The 23756-nt window shown below is 50.3% G+C and overlaps 1 protein-coding gene across 5 annotated transcripts in view; it reads right to left on the bottom strand.

The window, feature by feature from the left end:
* Nucleotides 1-209: 209 nt before the first annotated feature.
* Nucleotides 210-23756, bottom strand: part of nfil3-6 (nuclear factor, interleukin 3 regulated, member 6) — a 47567-nt gene continuing 24020 nt past the window's right edge. For 2 of the 5 annotated variants that reach the window (XM_085971636.1, XM_085971635.1), the window contains exon 2: nucleotides 210-1772. In XM_085971636.1, the coding sequence (XP_085827762.1) occupies nucleotides 409-1716 (1308 nt within the window). In that variant the 5' untranslated portion in view covers nucleotides 1717-1772 and the 3' untranslated portion in view covers nucleotides 210-408. Of the gene's footprint in view, nucleotides 1773-3104; nucleotides 3192-4330; nucleotides 4542-10011; nucleotides 10273-23756 lie in introns of those variants that run through there. The other 3 variants (XM_085971632.1, XM_085971634.1, XM_085971633.1) reach the window with 3 other exon arrangements.

Genomic DNA, 23756 nt, shown 5'->3' with positions numbered 1-23756 from the left:
TGGGAGCTTGCTGTGCGCAAATTGCCTGCCGCGTTTCCCACATTCCAACAGTGTACTACACTTCAAAAAGTACTTCATTGGCTGTGAGATGTCCGGTGGTCATGAAAGGCGCTATATAAAGGCAAGTCTTTCTTTTACTAATCCATAAAGAGAGAAGTCATGGAGTTTTCTAAAAGGTGTTTTTGAACGTGAAGAACTTCCATTTCCCGTACAGTTTAAAAAGGGTTTATTACAGCGACAATGATTGATTAGAAAATAAAGTAAAAATATATTTACACGCATTTTAAATCCATTCACAACGCCAACAATAAATATTTTGCACAGAACTCAGATATTTGCAAATAACTTAACTACTTATTGAGAAGCGAACCAGAGTAAAAATGTACACGTATTGACAAAGGACCCCTCTTAATTGGGATTGGAATACATTTGTTGAGAAAACATCTTCTTCAGCTGTGCCACCTCGGCCGAGAGTGAAGCGAGCTGATTCTTAAGGACGCTGTTTTCTGATTTGAAGGTGGTGTCCCCCTTCAGAGTGTTCCTTGGATAGCCAGGAGCTTCCTGGGCACTGTAGTGGGCAGCTTCCTGCATGTACCTATAGTTCAGACCACTTTTGCTCTCATTGGGTGAGAGTCCAACGTGAGCTCTCCAAGCGGGCGGGACCAAACCAGCGCCGACTCCTCTGTCTGACTGGGGCATCGAAGCGTTAGGGTAACACCCTTGCTGCTGCTCACTGGCTTGTCCGACTGGTTGCTCAGGGACTGCTGCTCTGGCAAAGTTGCCCAGCGCCATCTGGACCACCTTTGCCTTCCCATCGACCTCGGCGCTTTCTTCCATCCCAGCTCCAATCTTAAACCGAAGCTTGTGAGGTAAACTCCTGACCATCTCCGTTAGTTCGAGGGACCTTGCAGGCTTAGCGATCTCACTTGGGTACGTTCTCCCAATGTCCACCTCTATGTCACTGTTGGAGGACAGTTGGGTTTCAAAGCGGTCTTCGCAATGAGGAGAGAATTTGCCTTGGTCGCTCAGGTGGTCATCGAAGAAGACAGGGCTTCCAACATTGGAGCTCCCAGGAGTGGAGATACCAGAGTCTTCAGACACCACACAGGACTCCTGTTGTTCTACTCCAAGCCCTGCTCCAAACTGCCGATTATTAGGTGAGAAACTTTTATTGTCCACAGGCTGCATGATATAACCATTGTCAGGTCTGACCAGAAAAGCTGACTGAACACCAGGAACGCAGCGCAGAGGCTGTGGATTATTTTGGACAGCCGGTGTCTCCGATGGGTCCTTTACGAGACCAAACCGGAACTTTAAAGCCAGGAGCTCTGCCTTCAGTCTGGCGTTTTCTTCCAGAAGGGCAATGACTCGCTGCTCAAGGACCATGTCGTTGACCCGGCGTTTTTCCCGGGACCTCTTGGCCGCCTCGTTGTTCTTCTTGCGCTTGTCCCAGTAGCTGTTGTCCTTCTTCTCGTCGGGGATGAACTCTCGTTTTCTGCGGTTCACCGAGTTGGAGTCTTTGTGTTTGATCTGCCTGGTTCCCAGCAGGGACCGGGCCAAGAGGCTGTTGGTGGTGAGCAGGGACACGGCTTCATCGGTGAAGGACAGGCGTGGAGCGCACAGGTCCAGTGTGCGAGGAGGCGCCGCTAGATCCTGGAGGTGGTCAGTCCTCGGTTCTCTTACCTCCTGGAATGACTCCGCCGCTGACATGTTCATTCCAGTTGATGGAACTGAGTGCCTCTGACCAAAAATCTCAGCAGTGGAGAAGTAACCTGTTAAAATAAGAAGTAGAAACACTGGATCGTCAGTTTGGTTGAGTGCTAATTATACATTGCTGTCTTAGGACCAGTTGACTGGAACGATATTGAATTTTCAACTAATAAAAACCTCTGGCATTGGGAATCCCAACATTGACCAGCTATTTGAGGCTGACTGCCCATGGGGGGGGGGGGGGGGGGGGTTAGTTTTGGAAATTCTTTGCCAGGAAAATGGGCTGTGTTTCAACCTTCTCCAACTTAGAAGGCAGGAGTTGAAGGAACACTGTCTCCTATGAACAGAAGGATACTATTAGAGTTGGCTGAAGACAGCAAAGACCCTGAAATATAATGACTTGGCTGAAGCCAGGAGACAAACTCAGGGGTGGAGGCGGCGGGGGGCGGGGGGGCGGGGGAGTGGTGTCTGTCTCCCCCTTTCTTATCTGTGGGTCCCAACACAATTCAAAGGATGAGATTCAAAGACAAGTCCTGTTTTCAATGTATCTTCTGAGAGCTCAGGGTGGTAAGGTAATGGACCCAGAATTGGCTGGTAAAATAATGGCGAGTTTAATGGCGCTCGCTGTTATTAGTGTACAAATAACCCAGCAACTTGTTGTGAGGAAGCGATGCGCCGTGAGTTGCGAATTGCCAGGAGTTGCTGGAAGATTTGCGCCTCGCCACACCATTAGCTTTGCGAAGACGGCGATCTTGCCGTCAATTTTCCCGCGAGTTTCAAGAAATTGCTGGATTTGCGGCGTAAATGCAAATTAAACTCGCCGCGGAAAGCTAGGGCTGGTACTTAACGACTTAAGGAACCTTTTAATGACGAGATTTATGTCCCTGCAATGCCACTCAACCTCTCTGGCCCAGAAAGAGAACAATTGAAACTGTGGCGTCTCATTCCTGCAGGTAGTAAATTGTTGCTAGAGGCTTTTAAAATGTAATTGTTTTTTCTAACTTTTGCTGTCTCTTTTTTCTCTCTCTCTTAATCCAATCTTTCTTTCCCTCTCTTTATTTCTCTTTCTGTACCCGATTTGACTCTAATTCACCCGATTTCCTTCTCCGTTGTTCCTTTGTTTCTTTCTCAATCCTTAATTGCTTAAGGAGATAAACTGTTTGTTCCTGTCTTTCACCAAGGTCACAGATGCCCCATTGCCCTCACTACCAGCAATTTGCATCGCAAAATATATTCGGTGATGGAAAAATAACTTCAGAAGCCTTAGAGGCGCTCAACTATACTAAAAATAATCATTTCTATCGGGAGTGTGTTGAAATCCTCGTGTGCTTATTGCAATCGTCAGTCAGAACACCAGCCCCGTTCTTAACTGTGCAGCGCTGTTCATTATATACCTTCAGGGTGACCTGCCATTCAAAACTCCACTCGCCGCACCTCCAGGGTTTAGCTAGCTCACCCTTTGGAGTCTTAAACCAGATTGCCTATGAAGAAAGCCAACTCGTCAGCAATGAACTAATCAGCCAGCCACTGTCTCCGTGTCAGGGAGAGGGGCTGATTTAAAATAGGTTAAAGTAATATTATAATATCATAGAGCCAGGTCACATTAGAGTAAATACGGCAACACACACAAGTAATTTTAGAGTAAATACGGCAATAGACCCAAGTAATTTTAGAGTAAATACGGTAGTAAATCCAAGTAATTTTAGGGTAAATACGACAAAAGACCCAAGTAATTTTAGGGTAAATATGACAATAGACCTAAGTAATTTTAGAGTAAATACGGTAATAAATCCAAGTAATTTTAGGGTACATACGGTAGTAAATCTAAGTAATTTTAGGGTAAATACGACAATAGACCCAAATAATTTTAGAGTAAATACGGTAGTAAATCCACGTAATTTTAGAGTAAATACGACAATAGACCAGAGTAATTTTAGAGTAAATACGACAATAGACCCGAGTAATTTTAGAGAATGCAGGTAAATGATAATTAACAGGGGTTAGAGGTCACTTGGAACATTGTCTAACATTGAAAGTTTTTTCCCAATACCCACCCCCAGTATATTCTGTTTAAATAAGTAGCCATCGAGTTGGTTCACGGTCTCATAACAGGATTCATCAGGATGTCCATCAGGATATCCTACTAAACTGGCTCACGGTGGGGGGGTGGGTTGTTTTGAGTTCTTTGTGAATATTTGGGGGGCGATCCTCACTGAGTTACCTGTTGGACCCACTTCCCGGAGCACACTATCTTGGCATCTCATTAACACGTTAACCTCACCCTTTAAGGAGATTTGGTGTCACATTCAGTGTGGGAAACATTCTCACAAGGGGGTTTTGTTCACTCCAAACTCCTCAAAAAAATGAATCAGTCGACATATTAAAAAAAATCTCAACTCACGCACATTCGAAGTACTCCGTTGTTTAAAGTCCCACTTCCCTGTGTTATTTACATTGCTTCATTCAACATTTCGGACAAATTAATTTTTCTTGAGCACAAATAAGCGATTCTGCAGTGGTGGGGCAGACTAACATCTCACAGAATACACACACACACAAACAATGTTTACTGTTAAGGGTCTTCGCTTGTTTGGTCTAAACTGCAACAGTGAAAACTCACATCAATGGTCGCTGTCACAGCACTAACCGTCCACCGATCCGGCGAGAAAGTATCTGAAGCCTCTCTCAGTTCCGAGTTAGGAGTTTCTCCTTCCTCGAAAGCAGATGTGTTCTGTCAGCAAGAGCCGAGTTATCTAAGCTGTTGCAATACTTTTCTAAAAAATAGTTACCCAACCCTCTAAGGAACTCCTCCCAGCGTTGGCAAATTCAAGCCTCCCTCCTCCCTCCTTCCACTATTTCTGTAGCTCACTCCTGCCCTTTTTGCAGTTTGTTTCCCCCCCCCCTACTGTGCAATGATCTGGAAACACTTTAGTACACCCGCCAGGGCTCTTGTGGATTCCGATCAGTCCCACCTTCCCTCCTCCCCACCCGAGTAAAAGTTAGTGCGACTGTGGCATGTTCCTTTATTCAGTCCTGCACGCCGAAACAATCGGCCCTCCCACCCCACCCCAAATAAAATCGCTAATTTCTTTAAATTCCCACAGTAACTTGTGATGTTTTACACTGAAACTGAAGAGAGGACTCCTGCGCATGAGTTTAAAGCGATCCTTACACTGCTTTGTCGTTTAGGAACTTGTGGGGGAGTTCAAAACTAGGTTCAAACTAAAGACAAACAGGAAAGATTTGCTGAGCACTTTTTAATTCCATCTGGATTGTTTTCCCATTCCTGTCCGAAGGGACTAACGCTTGCCAATGGTTCAGTGGGCAGTACTCTCTCTCTCGCCTCTGAGTCAGAAGGTTGTGGGTTCAAGTCCCACTCCAGAGACTTAAGCACAAAAATCTAGGCTGACACTCCCAGTGCAGTGCTGAGGGAGTGCTGCACTGTCGGAGGTGCCGTCTTTCAGATGAGACGTTAAACCGAGGCCCCGTCTGCCCTCTCGGGTGGATGTAAAAGATCTTGTGGCACTATTTCAAAGAAGAGCAGGGGCAGTTATCCCTGGTGTCCTGGCTAATATTTACCCCTAAATCAACATCATTAAAACAGATGATCTGGTCATTATCACATTGCTGTTTCTGGGAGCTTGCTGTGCGCAAATTGGCTGCCATGTTTCCCACATTACAACAGTGACTACACTTCAAAAAGTACTTCATTGGCTGTAAAGTACTTTGGGACGTCCGGTGGTGGTGAAAGGTGCACTGAAAATAATTAAGGTTGCTGAATATATTTAAGAAGGAGATAGATAGATTTCTAGACACAAAAGGCGTCGAGGGGTATGGGGAGAGAGCGGGAATATGGTATTGAGATAGAGGATCAGCCATGATCACATTGAATGGTGGAGCAGGCTCGAAGGGCTGAATGGCCGACTCCTGTTTCTATGCTATAGAAATGCGAGTCTTTCTTTTTCCCATCGATTACTAACATTCTTCCTGGGAGGGCACGGACAGTGATTGTCATCAGCTCTTTGACTATGGGTGGCATCACAGATCCTGCCCTTCGTCAGCACGTTTCCAGCAAAATCACTGGATAATGACAAAGAGGAGCTGATTATTTTTTGCCTGCTCCTAGCCCAGAGACGCTGAGGCGACTTGTAGAATTAGCATCTCCACTGCGCTGTGGCTGAGTTCCAGTAACTCATCGAAGACTGGAGATCGAATCAGAAGGAAAATACTTTTCATGAGAAAACTGATATTTTTTCTGTACGGGTGCAGATCATTCCTTTCTGAGAGCCACAAGTACATAAATACTGCGGCAACAACAGCAGGCCAGAGGCTAGGTATTCTGCGGCGAGTGTCTCACCTCCTGACTCCCCAAAGCCTTTCCACCATCTACAAGGCACAAGTCAGGAGTGTGATGGAATACTCTCCACTTGCCTGGATGAGCGCAGCTCCAACAACACTTAAGAAGCTCGACACCATCCAGGACAAAGCAGCCCACTAGATTGGCACCCCATCCACCACCTTAAACATTCAATCCCTCCACCGCCGGCGCACCGTGGCCGCAGTGTGTACCATCTACAAGAAGCACTGCAGCAACTCACCAAGCTTCTTCGGCAGCACCTCCCAAACCCCCGACCTCTACCACCTAGAAGGACAAGGGCAGCAGGTGCATGGGAACACCACCACCTCCAAGTCACAAACCATCCTGACTTGGAAGTATATCGGCCGATCCTTCATCGTTGCTGGGTCAAAATCCTGGAACTCCCTCCCTAACAGCACTGTGGGAGTACCTTCACCACACGGACTGCAGTGGTTCAAGAAGGTGGCTCGCCACCACCTTCTCAAGGGCAATTAGGAATGGACAATAAATGCTGGCCTTGCCAGCGACGCCCACATCCCAGGAACAAATTTTTTAAAAAGTGGATCAGAGGAAGACAGCGTGTTATAAATCTCATCATCAAGAAGCTACTTATGAAATAACGCTGCACGGCCAGCTGGTGGCGCCGTCCAAGGAGTATAAATACTCGGGCGTGGGCCCCAGCTTTCCAGGGACATTTTGTAAAGACAAGGAACTAGTGAAGTACAACTAGACCTCCATGTTCTGAAACAAGTTGATTAAAGCCTTGCTCGATGCTCAAACCAAGTGTGTAGTGAGTTTTATTACGTCACAGTGTATGTCCAAAAGGCCTGGGTCACTTCGTACCCAGTGAATGGGGTCCTCCAACCAATAACGTGGCTCACTACAATTCCTTTTCGTGCTTAAAGCTGGTATTAAAGAGTCTGCCGTGGCTCAGTGGGTGGCACTCTTGCCCCTTGAGTCCAAATGTCGCGGGTTCAAGTCCCACTCCAGAGACTTGAGCACAAAATCCAGGCTGACACTTCAGGGCAGTACCAAGGGAGTGTCATTAAACCAAGGCTCCATCTGCCCTCTCATATTGATGTATAAGATCCCATGTCACTATCTGAAGAAGAGGTCTCCCTGATATTTATCCCTCAACCAACATCTGGTAATTATCTCATTGCTGTTTGTGGGACCTTGCTGTGTGCAAATTGGCTGCCATGTTTCCTACATTACAATGGTATAATTATAATTACAATGCTTCAAAAGTGCTTAATAGGCTGCAAGACGATTTGGGATGTCCTGATGTTTCCACTCATGGAGCAGCGCCTCGATTTAAAAATTCTAATCCTCGTTTTCAATACCTTCCATGGCCTCACCCCTCCCTATCTCTGTAATCTCCTCCAGCCCTACAACCCTCCGAGATCTCTGCACTCTTCAAATTCTGACCTCACGCGCATCCCCGATTTCCATCGCTCCACCAATGGCGGCAGTGCCTTCAGCTGTCATGGTCCTAAGCTCGAATATTCCCTCCCTAAATCTCTCTACCTCTCTCTCCTCCTTTAAGACACTCCTGTTGGTGTTGTTTTTGTAAGATTTTAAGATTCAATGATACGCCTTTGATACAATGTACCGTGCTCCCAGGATTGGCAACGTATAAGGACATACTTCCAGAGATACTTCAAACCCCCAGGGTTCCCACTCCTAATCACTATACAGTGACCCCACCCCACACTGGAAAGTGACTGTGTGGGGTTGTCAGCGTCAGGTCTAACGGCGATGCCGCCCACAGTCGGATAGCCCATCAACCCTCACCATCTGAGCTCACACTTTGAAAATGGCCCTAGGGTGAGGTACTGGAAGGCACATGGCATCTGTGGAAGATTCGGGAGAGGAGTTGGAAATATTTGGGAGAAAACAGCTGAATTACATAGGTCCAGAAGTTAATTCAGCTGCAGAGAACTCCTGTGCTTAATTGTCTCACTGCTGATGGCGTTGTGGTTAATTATCCCAGTGATGGTGATGCTGTGGTTAATTATCCCAGTGATGGTGATGTTGTGGTTAATTGTCCCAGTGATGGTGATGTTGTGGTTAATTGTCCTGGTGATGGTGATTCTGTGGTTAATTGTCCCGGTGATGGTGATGCTGTGGTTAATTGTCCTGGTGATGGTGATGTTGTGGTTAATTGTCCCAGTGATGGTGATGCTGTGGTTAATTATCCCAGTGATGGTGATGTTGTGGTTAATTGTCCCAGTGATGGTGATGTTGTGGTTAATTGTCCTGGTGATGGTGATTCTGTGGTTAATTGTCCCGGTGATGGTGATGCTGTGGTTAATTGTCCTGGTGATGGTGATGTTGTGGTTAATTGTCCCAGTGATGGTGATGTTGTGGTTAATTGTCCTGGTGATGGTGATTCTGTGGTTAATTGTCCCGGTGATGGTGATGTTGTGGTTAATTGTCCCAGTGATGGTGATGTTGTGGTTAATTGTCCTGGTGATGGTGATTCTGTGGTTAAGTGTCCCGGTGATGGTGATGCTGTGGTTAATTGTCCTGGTGATGGTGATTCTGTGGTTAAGTGTCCCGGTGATGGTGATGCTGTGGTTAAGTGTCCCGGCGATGGTGATGTTGTGGTTAATTATCCCGGCGATGGTGATGCTGTGGTTAAGTGTCCCGGTGATGGTGATGTTGTGGTTAATTATCCCGGCGATGGTGATGTTGTGGTTAATTATCCCGGCGATGGTGATGCTGTGGTTAAGTGTCCCGGTGATGGTGATGTTGTGGTTAAGTGTCCCGGTGATGGTGATGTTGTGGTTAAGTGTCCCGGTGATGGTGATGTTGTGGTTAAGTGTCCCGGTGATGGTGATGTTGTGGTTAAGTGTCCCGGTGATGGTGATGCTGTGGTTAAGTGTCCCGGTGATGGTGATGCTGTGTTAAGTGTCCCGGTGATGGTGATGCTGTGGTTAAGTGTCCCGGTGATGGTGATGCTGTGTTAAGTGTCCTGGTGATGGTAATGTTGTGGTTAAATGTCCCGGTGATGGTGATGCTGTGGTTAAGTGTCTCTCTCATTCACTATCTCTGTACCTCTCATCCTCTCTCTCTCTCTTTCTTTCTCTGATTTGCTTTCTTGCGTTGGCTCGGTTGATTTCTCTCTCGGTTTCAGTCTCGTTTATTTTCTCTGTTTCGTTCTCACCCTACTTTCGCTCCCCATTTTGGTACATCTCTCTCTCTCACTCACTATCACTCTTTCTCCTTCACCATAAAGTACGTCATGCCACGGGCTGAGGGGCTGAGTTAAACTCTGGACGTGTTGAAGGAGGATGCGTGGCGTATGGTTTCGGTAACCACGGAGGACCACATCAGACGCTGCGGTCCCACGGAGAGACACTTAACCCGTCACAGCCCTCAGCTTAGGGCCTGACGCAAGCTCTTAACATCCCTTACAACTGAGAGCACTTAATGCCCCCCCCCAAAAAAAATCCCCACAAAGTTATGTTAGCATAGCTTGTTTCGGAACGCAAAGAGTTAACCTCAAATAAATCCTGCCCCTTAACCAGGAAGAAAATTTATTTTAAAGGCATTTTTTGAAATAGCTACGAAATGGGCACAAAAGTCAGGTCCCATCTCTTAAAGGTGCCACGTTTGTGGCCCAAGTCAAGTTTCCGAAAGTGGTGCGCCGTCGCTTTAAATAAGAAGCCAGATTTGCTTCCCTTTGGGCTGTATGACTTATAAAATGTGTAATGAAAATGTATTGTAACGTGTCTCTGTAAATTGAGTGCCATGTACCACGTTAATTTGTATTGTACGTGATGTGAACTGTATTGTCATGTATCTCAACAAATTTTTATGAATAAAGTATATATTATATATTATATATTATATATAAGAGCCTCCCTTATATAACGGTGCCCGGCCCCAGAGGTGAGGATCTCGCTCAGTGAGGTTTACCCCAGACAAAGAACTCTTACCCCCCAGATCAATGGTTACTTCCTCCGCTGCTCCTGGCTCGGGCAGTCTGGGTCGACTGAAGTTTCCCTTGATAGTATCCGACGAACACACACACAGACACACAGACACACAATGTGTAATCTGTGCTCTCTCTCTCTCTCAGCCTCCTACTTGTGCCGTTGCCTCTCTGAGAAAAATCAGTCGACGGTGGGTGTTGGTGGATGAGTGTCACCCGAGGCAACCCTCAGCCGTCAATCCTGCCTTTCCTGATCCCAACCAGGATGTGCCGTAACCTCGGCAACTGCGTCCCCCTTGGCAACCCGTGCAATGTGTGTGTGTGAGAGCGAGAGTGTGTCAACCCCCGGGATCGCCATGGCAACTCATGACGTCGAGGCAGCCTGAAATAGCCTGGCGATTTGCAAAAAATAACAACAGAGAAGAAAAAAAACGCTGGCAAAACTCAGCAGGCCGGGCAACATCCGTGGAGAGAGAGAGAGACAGAGTCGGGCAACATCCGTGGAGAGAGAGAGAGAGTCAACGTTTCGGGTCGAAACCCTTCTACAGAAACCCTTGCAATTTGCAAATGTTATTGTGCCGCAGATCAGTAAAGCTGGCCAAATGCGTTGGCAAATAGACGTTCTTGGAATGGAGATGATCTGTATTGTCAAGTCTGCACCAGCCCTGCTGGTAATGCCTTAACCCACTTATCCAATTCACACACGTCCCATGTATTCCCAACAAAGTGGGTCAGCAGCAGTGACAACAGGCACACTGATCCGAAAAATAGACTCATTGATAATCAAGCAAGATGCCACATTCAACCAGTCCGTCACACTTGGTAGGTTGGGAGCTGAGTCACACATATAGTGTGCGTCTGTAACTGGGATTGAGCACAGCTATATTTAGGGCAGCTTATGCAGTCCCGTCAGATCCAAATTTGGGGTTTGGAGACGCGTCCCGAACTCAGTCGTGTTTCGATCCCTCAATCAGCCCCCCCAATTCAGCACAGAGTGGCATTACGCTGCAGGGGGATTTCTCTCGCAGACCTACATTGGCTCCCGGTCCGGCCACGCCTCGATTTTAAAATTCTCATCCTCGTTTTCAAATCCCTCCATGGCCTCGCCCCCTCCCCTACCTCTCTAACCTCCTCTAGCCCCACACAACCCTTCGCGATCTCTGCGCTCCTCCAATTCTGGCCTCTTGCGCATGGCCGATTTGAATCGTTCCACCACTGCGGCCGTGCCTTCAGCTGCCAAGGCCCCGAGCTCTGGAATTCCCTCCCTAACCCGCTCCGCCTCTCCTCCTTTAACTCGATCCTTAAAACCGACCGCTTTGACCAAGCTTTTAGTCACCTGCCCTGATATCGCCTTGTGTAGCGCGGTGTCAAATTTTGTTTCATGTCGCTCCTCTGACGCGCCGTCATAAAAGTACGTTAAAGGCGCTATATAAATGCACGTTGTTGCAGCTGTATTGTATCTCTGGAGCAATGCTGGCAGGCTGCAACAGGCATGGTCACACTGCGAGAGAGACTGAGTGATCGGCACCCCAGTGGCTCAATGGAGGAATGTACACCTTGCATTGTACTGAGCCCCGCTGCCCCCCTCCCCTCCCCACCCACCAACCTCAGCCCGCTCTCCCCTCCCCACCCCACCCCACCAACCTCACTCCCCCTCTCCCCCACCCCACCCCACCAACCTCAGACCGCTCTACCCCTCCAATCCCCACCCTACCCCACCCACCAACCTCAGCCCGCTCTCCCCCTCCCCACCCCACCAACCTCACTCCCCCTCCCCTCCCCACCCTACCCCACCAACCTCAGACCGCTCTACCCCTCCAATCCCCACCCTACCCCACCCACCAACCTCAGCCCGCTCTCCCCCTCCCCTCCCTACCCAACAACCTCACTCCCCGCTCTCCCCCTCCCCTCCCCACCCCACCCACCAACCTCACTCCCCCTCCCCTCCCCACCCTACCCCACCCACCAACCTCACTCCCCCTCCCCTCCCCACCCACCAACCTCAGCCCGCTCTCCCCCTCCAATCCCCTCCCCACCCACCAACCTCACTCCCTCCCCTCCCCACCCCACCCCGCCAACCTCACTCCCCCTCCCCTCCCCACCCTACCCCACCCCAGCAACCTCAGCCCGCTCTCCCCCTCCCCTCCCTACCCACCAACCTCACTCCCCTTCTCCCCCTCCCCTCCCCACCCACCAACCTCATTCCCCCTCTCCCCCTCCCCACCCCACCCCACCAACCTCACGCCCCCTCTCCCCCTCCCCTCCCCACCCTACCCCATGCCACCAACCTCACTCCCCCACTCCCCCTCCCCTCCCCACCCCACCCCACCCCACCAACCTCACTCCCCCTCTCCCCCTCCCCACCCTACCCCACCCCACCAACCTCAGCCCGCTCTCCCCCTCCCCTCCCCACCCCCAACCTCACTCCCCGCTCTCCCCCTCCCCTCCCCACCCCCAACCTTACTCCCCCTCTCCCCCTCCCCTCCCAACCCACCAACCTCAGCCCCGCTCTCCCCCTCCCCACCCAACCCAGCAACCTCACTCCCCCTCTCCCCCTCCCCACCCCACCCACCAACCTCAGCCCCCTCTCGCCCTCCCCACCCAACCCAGCATTCACTCCCCCTCTCCCCCTCTCCTCCCAACCCACCAACCTCACCCGACCTCTCCCCCTCCCCACCCAACCCACCAACCTCACCCCCCTCTCCCCCTCCCCACCCAACCCACCAACCTCACTCCCCCTCTCCCCCCTCCACCCCACCCCACCCACCAACCTCACTCCCCGCTCTCCCCCCTCCCCTCCCCACCCAACCCACCAACTTCACTCCCCACTCTCCCCCTCCCCACCCCACCCCACCCACCAACCTCACTCCCCGCTCTCCCCCTCCCCACCCCACCCCTCCCCACCCACCAACCTCACTCTCCCCTCTCCCCACCCCACCCCTCCCCATCCACCAACCTCACTCCCCCTCTCCCCCTCCCCTCCCCACCCCACCAACCTCACTCCCCGCTCTCCCCCTCCCCACCCCACCCCACCCCACCAACCTCACTCCCACTCTCCCCCTCCCCACCCCACCCCTCCCCACCCACCAACCTCACTCTCCCCTCTCCCCCTCCCCTCCCCTCCCCATCCACCAACCTCACTCCCCTTCTCCCCCTCCCCTCCCCTCCCATGAACCTCAGCCCCGCCCTCCCCCTCCCCTTCCAGTAACGTTAACTCCCGAGTGAGGTGACAGAAGCGCAGAAACGAAACCATGCCCAGCTTGAGGGGGAATTCTGGGAAATTTCTCCCTGATTCCATGAGGCCATGCCCCCAGAAACCATGGTGACTCCTGTCACATCCCGAGGCCAAATTATCCAACCCACCTACCCATCCTGATACACTGCTATGGCTCTTCACTTTGAAAACAGTGCGTAGAATTGCACAGCATGTACAGCACAGAAACAGGCCATTCGGCCCAACTGGTCTATGCTGGTGTTTATGCCCCACACGAGCCTCCTCCCACCCTAATTCATCTAATCCCCCCCTTTAAAGGGCTGTAGTGTTCCCTCACTTCTCATTTCTGAAGATTCGGTATCACAGAATCATGGTTTACTCATAGTTCTGGTTATCGGAGCCTTATGTTGGGACACTCGACTGTGCACTTCCTTATTCTCAGAACATCGTTTCATCAGGCTGCAACTATTACGCTGACTGCGCTTGACACGGCTTTTCGGAATGTGTCGCAAGAGCTGTGCCCGCGCGCCATCGCGTGGCCCGTGTGCTGGTGCGGTGTGTCGGTGTGTTACGCTGCGGGGAGTAGGTGGGCGAAGGGTTCAACAGAGACAGCTCCCCGCACCGTGAGCTCCCACTCTCTCCCTCAGCCGCCTGTGGCAACTGAGATTATTTCCCACAGAGGAAGGAAAAGAAAGACTTGCCTTTTATGAGGCACAATGCAAATATAGCATTGGCAGCACTCTCACCCGTGAGTCAGAAGGTCGTGGGCTCAAATCCCACTCCAGGGACTTGAGCACATAAAGCTAGGCTGACACTCCAGTGCAGTGCTGAGGGAGTGCTGCACTGTCAGAGGTACCGTCTTTTGGATGAGTCGGGAACGTTAGCATAGTAGTTATTTTACTGGATGAGTAATCCAGAGGCATGGACTAGTGATCCGGGAGACGTGAGTTCAAATTCCACCCTGCCCCTCCCTCCCGGAACCACGATAGGGTTCCCCTTGTCCTCACCTTTCACCCCACCAGCCTCCACATTCAACGGATCATCCTCCGCCATTTCCGCCACCTCCAAAGTGATCCCACCACCAAACGCATCTTCCCCTCCCCTCCCCTTTCAGCATTCCGTAGGGACCGCTCCCTCCGCGACACCCTGGTCCACTCCTCTATCACCCCCCAGCACCCCTTCCCCTTCGCCCGGCACCTTCCCGTGCAAGCGCAGGAGATGTAACGCCTGCCCTTATACCTCCCCCTTCCCACTGTCCAGGGCCCCAAACACCCCTTCCAGGTGAAACAGCGATTTACTTGTACTTCTTCCAATTTAGTATACTGTATTCACTGCTCACGATGTGGTCTCCTCTACATTGGGGAGACCAAATGCAGATTGGGTGACCGCTTTGCGGAACACCTCCATTCAGTCCGTAAGGGTGACCCCGAGCTTCCGGTCGCCTGTCATTTTAATTCACCGCTCCATTCCCACTCGGACCTCACCGTCCGCGGCCTCTTGCATTGTTCCACGGAAGCTCAACGTAAACTCGAGGAACAGCACCTCATCTTCCGATTAGGCACTTTACAGCCTGCCGGACTCAATATCGAGTTCAACAATTTACATTTTTACTTATATTTTTCATCCACACCTTTGTTTTGGTTTCCCCCCCCTTTCCTTTTTTTTCTCTCTCCCACATGGCAGCTGTCTCCCATTCTGCCAGCGCATTTCACACCTAATCTAGAGCCGTCTTTTGTCTCCACTAGTCCGATCACCATCTCGTCTCGTTTTGAATATCTCTTAATGTCTCTCCTCTTTTGTTCTCTCCCAGCCTGGCCTCTTAATCTATTTCATTCCCTGTGCCTCTTTAGTCTTGACAAAGGGTTTTGACCCGAAACGTTGACTCTATTTTCTCTCCACGGATGTTGCCTGGCCTGCTGAGTTTTTCCAGCATTTTCTGTTGTTATTTCGGATTTCCAGCATCTGCAGTATTTTGCTATCGTTTCTTTCATGAATGACTGATTCACGTCAGCACAATTTCAAAGAAGAGCAGGGGAGTTCTCCCCGGTGTCCTGGGCCAATATTTATCACTACAACAGATTATCAGGTCATTATCTTATTGCTGTCTGTGGGAGCTTCCTGTGTGCAAATTGGCTGCCATATTTCCTTCATCACAGCAGTGACTACACTTCAAAAAAGAACTTCATTAGCTGTAACACGCTTTGGGACATCCTGAGGTTGTGAAAGGCGCTACGGAAATGCAAGTCCTTTCTATCTTTAAGCCCATCTGTCCCCTGTTTGGGCGTCTGGTGCCAGAAGATGGAACATTAAATGGAGGAACCAGTGTCAGGGGGTGTCTAAGCTCGGCCCGCCCCGGGACCACCTGAAAATGGCCGGAGGAGCGGAAGGGAAAACAGCCCCCCCTCCAGGGGTCACTGGGTATTTTAACCGGGAGAACGGGTGCCCTCGAGGTCAAGCGGGGTCAGGGTTCGTGACCCTCGGGATGTGCCTTTAACCTGCTGAAGAAACAGGAACCTGCCGCTCGATGTGCTGACTGGCGCTTTGGGAAATAATTAGCTTGGCGGTCGGCTGGTCTCTTGTGATGCGAAAGTTGATTAAAGCTGTCAGTCAGTCAGTGCTGGAGATGAGCTGTGCTGCCTCATTAATAATTCAGAGCATCTATTATTATCAAATTATGCAAATGTCAATTTACATACTTCAAACCAAACGTGGACTCCAGATTTTTAACTTCTTAACCCAGTGCGATCTGACTTAACATTTCCTTCGATCTACTACCACACAGGCTGGGCTGTCCACTTTGGGCCTAGGTTCTGGTTTGGACAGGGCTTGCCCTCTAACCCCCCCCGCCCCACCACCAACCCCCACCCCCACCGCCCCTCCATATCCTCCCCCAACCCCCTACCCATTTTCCTGCGTTGGGGGCTACTTCCGACACACAGCGGGCACCCAACGGGATCGGAGCTGCCAAGGGCGAGTGTTCCGCCAGCGCGAGGGCGGGAGTCTCTGAATTTACGTGGATGTTGGGTGGGGACAATATTGAGCTCAGCTGTGATTCCTTCCATAGTCAAATAGGCCACTGGCTAGTCTCACACAGGAAGAACTACCAAAATATGGTTGCGGTCTGTGGAACTGTACCCACTATGGGGGTGGTGGGGAGGGGTGGGTTCAAGTATGTTCAACTGAGATATCAAATTGCTGTGTGCATCTTACCCTTATTCTGACCTATCCAATGGAGTTGGTATCACACTCGTCTCTGGGTCAGGTTATGTGGTCAAGCCCACCGCACATAATCTGGCACTGCAGCGTAGTACTGAGGGAGTGCTGCTCTGTCAGAGCTACCATCCTTTGGAAAAGAACATAAGAACATAAGACGTAGGAGCAGGAGTCGGTCATTTGGCCCCTCGAGCCTGCTCCGCCATTCAATAAGATCATGGCTGATCTGATCTTGGCCTCAACTCCACTTCCCTGCCCGCTCCCCATAACCCTCGACTCCCCTGTAGCTCAAATATCTGTCTATCTCTGCCTTGAATATATTCAATGACTCAGCCTCCACAGCTCTCTGGGGAAGAGAATTTCAAAGATTCACGACTCTCTGAGAGAAGACATTCCTCCTCCTCTCCGTTTTAAATGGGTGCCCCCTGTCATAAATCGCAACTTCTATAAGAAGTAACTCAGGAAGTACTACTGAACGGCCAGCTGAGGGCGCCGCCCAAGGAGTATAAATACTCGGGTATGGGCCCAACTTGGCCAGAGTCAGTCTGGAAACAGGAAGCTAGTGACTACTAACTAGACCTCCATGTTTTGTTACAAGTCGATTAAAGCCTTGCTTTACGTACAACCAAGTGCGTAGTGAGTCTTTATTACGTCATCCCCTTATTCTGAAATTATGCCCCCTAGTTCTAGATTCCCCCACGAGGGGAAACATCCTCTCTGCATCTACCCTGTCAAGCCCCCTCAGAATCTTATATGTTTAATAAGATCCCCTCTCATTCTTCTAAACTCCAATGAGTATAGGCCCAACCTGCTCAACCTTTCTTCATAAGTCAACCCTTCATCTCAGGAATCAACCTCATGAACCTTCTCTGAACTGCCTCCGATACAAAGGCAGAGAAGGGGAGTGGGACTCTTTCAAAGAGCTGGCACGGGCTGGACGGGCCAAATGGCCTACTTCTGAGCTGTAGCATTCTACGATTCCATCTATCTGTTCTGGTAGGCTCAGGTGCAGGCTCAAGATCCACCACACGACTGGGCAAAGGGCAGGGAGTCCTCCCGGTGTCCTGGCCAACACTCCTCGCTCAGACAACACCAGGGAGAAGAGATCGATCAGTTCTTTCATCGCCTTGCCCCTTTGTGGGCTTTTGCCAATGAAGAAACGGCTGCTGCGCTTGCTCCTGTCGCAACAGTCACCCCCCTTCAAATAAATTCATTGTAGGTGAATCGCTTTCTCAGAGATGTGGTAAGAAGCTAAAAAAACTGCTGCCTTTTCTTGACTTTTCAACACTGAATTGTTGTTGCCTCGCAAGATGTTGATATTTTTTTTTTATCCGTTTATTGGATCTAGCCGTCACTGGCAAGGCCAGCATTTATTGCCTGTTATAAATCTCATCATTCATCAAGAAACTACTCGTGAAATAACGCTGGACGGCCAGCTGGTGGCGCTGTCCAAGGAGTATAAACACTTGGGCGTGGGCCCAGCTTGTCAGAGGCATTTTGTAAGACAAGGAACTAGTGAAGTACAACTAGACCTCCATGTTCTGAAAGAAGTTGATTAAAGCTTTGCTCAAACCAAGTGCGTAGTGAGTTTTATTACATCATTGCCCATCCCTAATTGCCCTCGAGAAGGTGGTGGTGAGCCTCCTTCTTGAACCGCTGCAGTCCGTGTGGTGAAGGTACTCCCACAGTGCTGTTAGGGAGGGAGTTCCAGGATTTTGACCCAGTGACGATGAAGGATCGGCCGATATATTTCCAAGTCAGGATGGTGTGTGACTTGGAGGGGAACTTGGAGGTGGTGCTGTTCCCATGCGCCTGCTGCCCTTGCCCTTCTAGGTGGAAGAGGTCGCGGGTTTGGGAGGTGCTGCCGAAGAAGCCTTGGTGAGTTGCTGCAGTGCATCTTGTAGATGGTACACACTGCAGCCACGGTACGCCGGTGGTGGAGGGAGTGAATGTTTAAGGTGGTGGATGGGGTGCTAATCAAGCGGGCTGCTTTGTCCTGAATGGTGTCGAGCTTCTTGAGTGTTGTTGGGCTCACACGACCCTGATACAGCAGTGCTCTGGTGTCAATGCTAAATAAAGTCCAGCTTATCAAAGCTGTGTCCTTACATAACCTCTCCCTTGGACCGACTTCATATTGAAACCCCAGCTGTTGCTCAGTGATATGGCTCTTTGTAGTTCCATAATTCAGTCAGGCAATGCCTCCTGCTATTAATATCAGACTGCTCATATCTCTGGGGCTTCATCTGAAGCCTGTGCGCTTGTTAAATATTAAAACAGGGCGCTCGAACATTCACTGCCACTCAACAACAACAACAACAACAACCTGCATTTATATCACGCCTTTAATGCAGTAAACCATCCAAAGGCACGTTATCAGGCAAAAATTGACACTGAGCCAAAGAAGGAGATATTAGGAGAAGTGGCCAAATGTGTGGACAAAGAGGAAAGTTTTACAGTTTTTGGGGGTGGGAAGTCCAGAGCTTAGGGTCGAGACAGGTGATGGCGCGGCCGCCAACGGTGGCGGGGGCGCGGGGGGGGAAGGGAAGGGGGATGCGCAAGAGGCCAGAGATGGAAGAACGCAGAGTTCTGGGGAAGAGATTGTCGGGCTGGAGGAGGCTACAGAGACAGGGAGGAGCGAGGCCATGAAGGGATTCAAACCCAACGATGAGAATTTTTTTAATTGGGAGGTGAGGGAGGGCCAGTAGCCAATGCAGATCAGCAGGCCCAAGGTAATGGGTGAATAGGAAAGGGTGTAGGCTAGGTTGCGGGCAGTAGAGCTTCGGGCGAGCTGAAGATTACGGAGTGTGGAGGATGGGAGGCTGGCCAAGAGAGTATTGGGCTAGTTGAGTCTGGAGGTGACAAAAGTATTGATGAGTGATGCAAGAAAACTTGGTCTAAGCATTAAACGAAGCTTTAATCAACTGTTTTACAACATGGAGGTCTAGTTGTGTCCTTCACTAGTTCCTGTTAAGAATGTCCTGCGCAAGCTGGGCCCGTGCCCAGGTATTTATACTCTCCCTGGACAGTGACACCCGCAGGCCGCTCAGTATTATTTCATAAGTCTTTCTTTCATGAATGACTGATTCATGTCAATGAGTGTTTCAGCAGCAGGTGAACTGAGGCGGAGGCGGGAATGTGACGGAGGTGAAAGTAGATGTTTATGCTGAATGTCATCCATTGTCTTCCCCGGTTTGAGTGCCCGCTGAGTGTGTTGGGCGTGCCTGGTACACACAGTATTGTTCTCCGAGCGGAACCTCTACAGGCATAGCTTCAAAAGGAGGCAAATTACGTGAAATGTTTTTTGTGCAAAGGTGAACATGAGCTCCTTTGATGGGCTTGACATGAATCAGTCATTCGTGAAAGAAAGACTTATGAAATAATACTGAGCGGCCTGCGGGTGGCGCTGTCCAGGGAGAGTATAAATACTCGGGCACGGGCCCAGCTTGCGCAGGACTTTCTTAACAGGAACTAGTGAAGGACACAACTAGACCTCCATGTTGTAAAACAGTTGATTAAAGCTTTGTTTAACGCTTAGACCAAGTGCCTAGTAGTTTTCTTATGTCAGGGCTCGTGCATCATGTGGGGAGGGATTAAGCTGTATGGGGGAGCTGGGTGGCACCGTGGGTTAGATCCTGACCTTTCACCTCTGGAATGTGAGTTTGAACGCAATTCGGACTGATGCGACGAAAGCCCTCTCCATCTCCTGACCACCGATCACATCACCACTGCTGGTTAGCGACAAGGCCCGGGTTGTTGGTTCCTACCATCACTTCTTAGTGGTCTCAGACTGAAGACTGCCAATTTATATTAATATAAGCAAGAAAGGCTTATATTTAAGTAGCACCTTACCGTAACTCAACGCTGTTTGTGGGACCTGACCGTGTGCAAACCTGCCGCTATGCTTGCCTACACGACAACAGTGAATGCACTTCAAACTGGCTGTATGTGAAATGCTTTGGGATGTTTATCTGAGTCTTGATAAGGTGTTCTACAAATACAAGTTCTTCATTTTCTTTATCTTAGAAACATCTCAAAGTTCCCCCACAATTAATCGCCCCCGGTGCTCGCTGACCTACACTGGCTCCCGTTCCAGAAACACCGCAAATTTAAAATTCTCGGCCTTGTGTTCAAATCCCTCCGTGACCTCGCCCCTCTCTATCTCTGCAACCTCCTCCAGCCCCACAACCCTCCGAGATCTCTGCGCTCCTTCCAATTCTGGCCTCTTGTGTTTGCCTGATTCACTCCACCACTGGCGGCCCTGCCTTCAGCTGCCTGGGCCCCGAGCTCTGGAATTCCCTCCCTAAACCTCTCCGCCTCTCTCTCTCCTCCTTTAAGACGCTTCTTAATATCTACCTCTTTGACCCAGCTTTTGGTCACCTGTCCTAATGTCTCCTTATGTGGCTTGGTGTCAATTTTGGTCTGATAACGCTCCTGTGCAGTGCCTTGGGAGGCTTTACTCCGTTAAAGGCGCTATATAAATACATATTGCTATTGTTGTCAGGGTCATCTGTAAAAAATGATCCAGACCAGGAACACCGAAATATCAGAGCAAAATACTGCAGATGCTGGAAATCCGAAATAACAACAGAAAATGCTGGAAAAACTCAGCAGGCCAGGCAACATCCGTGGAGAGAGAAATAGAGTCAACGTTTCGGGTCGAAACCCTTTGCTTCGACCTGAAACATTGACTCTGTTTCTCTCTCTCCACGGATGTTGCCTGGCCTGCTGAGTTTTTCCAGCATTTTCCAGCATTTTCTGTTGTTATGCCGAAATATCACCTTGGTTCAGTTGGCGATCCTCTCTTGATGACTGGGCCCAGGCACATTTTTTTTTTAAATGTCAAATTTCAAGTGAGGGAAGCGGGCACTCGAGAAAAGAAGCAACCAGACTTGCAATGTGACCTACTAGGATCTACAGAAATAATCAGTGAGACAAATGCATACAGAGTGAGGGGGGGGGGGGGGTGGTGAAGGTTTCCTCTGCCGGGTGCAATGGTCCGGCCTTGATTAGTTCAGACGTTTCTAATCCGCTTTCTGGGCTGGCAGCCCCGGGGGCTGGCTCCTAATCTGGCCCTGATTTGGCAATCTCACTCAGAAAAGGACCGTGGGATGGCGAGCGTCAGACGCAGCTGCTGCGGTCAGGGGCACTTTTCCGAGGGTGGGACAGAGTCTGATGCTGACACTGGGTTCCTGCGCTGGGGAAGCACGCCATCCCGCAGCGCTAACCTCCCCCGCCTTCTAATGAGCACAAAAGTCACAGATGTTGCCAACGGAAAAGCTCGACCGAGACATTTTTCAACGGTAGAAAGATTGCACATGGCGAGTATGGTGGCGGGGCAGGACGGGGGGGGGGGGGGCGGGTAGGGGGTGGTATGGGGACAGTGGTGGGCAACTCGACAAAACAAGCGAACAGATATAGTCGCGGCGTACTAGGAAGTACCAAAATAAGCAGTAAAACGAAAGCCACATTGAGGGGAAATGAAACAAGAGCAGTGACTTTGCACACACAATGATTACAGGTTTCCAGTAACAAGCGTTGACTCATGTGTTGCCACAGCTGGCCAGGGACAGTATCAGCGTTCCGCTCCAGTTAGCGGAGGGCCCACCGAGGGCTCCAGGTGAAAGTAGGACAAGCTGGGCAGCAGTTTGTTTCTAGAAATCTCCACCCTTTAAGGCAGGTTAAGATGCCCACGAAGGGGAGTGTGACACTTTCCCACGGCGCGCACCCTCAGGATCAAGCTCTCCCAGGGCAGGGACAACAATTAGATGTCAAGTAAACCCACCATACTCTGCCGCTGCAATAGGCTCCAGCCCTATTCTCAGAAGAGCATTACTTACCGTGCCAATGTGACATTTCTAGTGCCAGAGTCAAAGCAGTTTTGTGCTGAGGGCCCATGGCAACTAGGACCAGAGGTTTCCCCCGAGGAGATATGATGATGCAAAATGAGCTAAAGTGAGCAGAGGTGAGGGGGTGAATAGTGAGTTGAGGTGGGTGTGGTGAGAGATATTCAGTGAAATGCGATGGGGTGAGGTGAAATGAAGTGAGGTGTGTTGAGGTAAGGTGGAGTGGGGGGAGATGAGATGAGGTGATATTGTGAGGTGAGGTGAGATGAGATGAGATGAGGTGAGGTGAGGTGAGGTGAGATAAGGTGAGGTGGAGTTAGGGGAGATGAGATGAGGTGAGGTGATATTGTGAGGTGAGGTGAGGTGGAGTTAGGGGAGATGAGATGAGGTGAGGGGATGAGGTGAGATAAGGTGAGGTGGAGTTAGGGGAGATGAGATGAGGTGATATTGTGAGGTGAGGTGAGGTGAGATGAGGTGATATTGTGAGGTGAGATAAGGTGAGGTGGAGTTAGGGGAGATGAGATGAGGTGAGGTGAGATGAGGTGATATTGTGAGGTGAGGTGAGGTGGAGTTAGGGGAGATGCGATAAGGTGAGGTGAAGTTATGGAGATGAGATGAGGTGAGGTGAGGTGAGGTGGAGTTAGGGGAGATGAGATGAGGTGAGGAGATGAGGTGAGATAAGGTGAGGTGGAGTTAGGGGAGATGAGATGAGGTGAGGTGAGGTGAGATGAGGTGAGGTGAGGTGAGGTGAGGTGAGGTGATATTGTGAGGTGAGGTGAGGTGGAGTTAGGGGAGATGCGATAAGGTGAGGTGGAGTTAGGGGAGATGAGCAGCACGGTGGCATAGTGGTTAGCACTGTTGCCTCACAGCGCCAGGGACCCGGGTTCGAATCCGGCCTCGGGTGACTGTCTGTGTGGAGTTTGCACATTCTCCCCGTGTTTGCGTGGGTTTCCTCCGGGTGCTCCGGTTTCCTCCCACAGTCCAAAGATGTGCAGGTTAGGTTGATTGGCTATGATAAATTGACCCTTAGTGTTAGGGGGATTAAATACATGGGGTTACGGGGATAGGGTGGGATATGTGTTGGTGTAGGGGTTACGGGGATCGGGTGGGATATGTGTCGGTGCATGGTTCGATGGGCCGAAATGGCCTCTATCTGCACTGTGGGGTTTCTGTGATTTCTGAGGTGAGGTGAGGTGAGGTGAGGTGGAGTTAGGGGAGATGAGATGAGGTGAAGTGAGGTGAGATGAGGTGATATTGTGAGGTGAGGTGAGGTGGAGTTAGGGGAGATGCGATAAGGTGAGGTGAAGTTAGGGAGATGAGGTGAGGTGGAGTTAGGGGAGATGAGATGAGGTGATATTGTGAGGTGAGGTGAGGTGGAGTTAGGGGAGATGCGATAAGGTGAGGTGAAGTTAGGGAGATGAGGTGAGGTGAGGTGAGGTGAGGTGAGACAGATGGAAGGACCTAAGGATTGGGGATGGA

This window comes from Somniosus microcephalus, chromosome 31, assembly GCF_052327205.1.
Source record: "Somniosus microcephalus isolate GS21.2 chromosome 31, FLI_Smic_1.0, whole genome shotgun sequence".
NCBI classification, from domain to species: domain Eukaryota; kingdom Metazoa; phylum Chordata; class Chondrichthyes; order Squaliformes; family Somniosidae; genus Somniosus; species Somniosus microcephalus.
The sequence above is the reverse complement of the archived record's forward strand: the minus strand, read 5'-3'. Positions and strand labels throughout refer to the sequence as shown.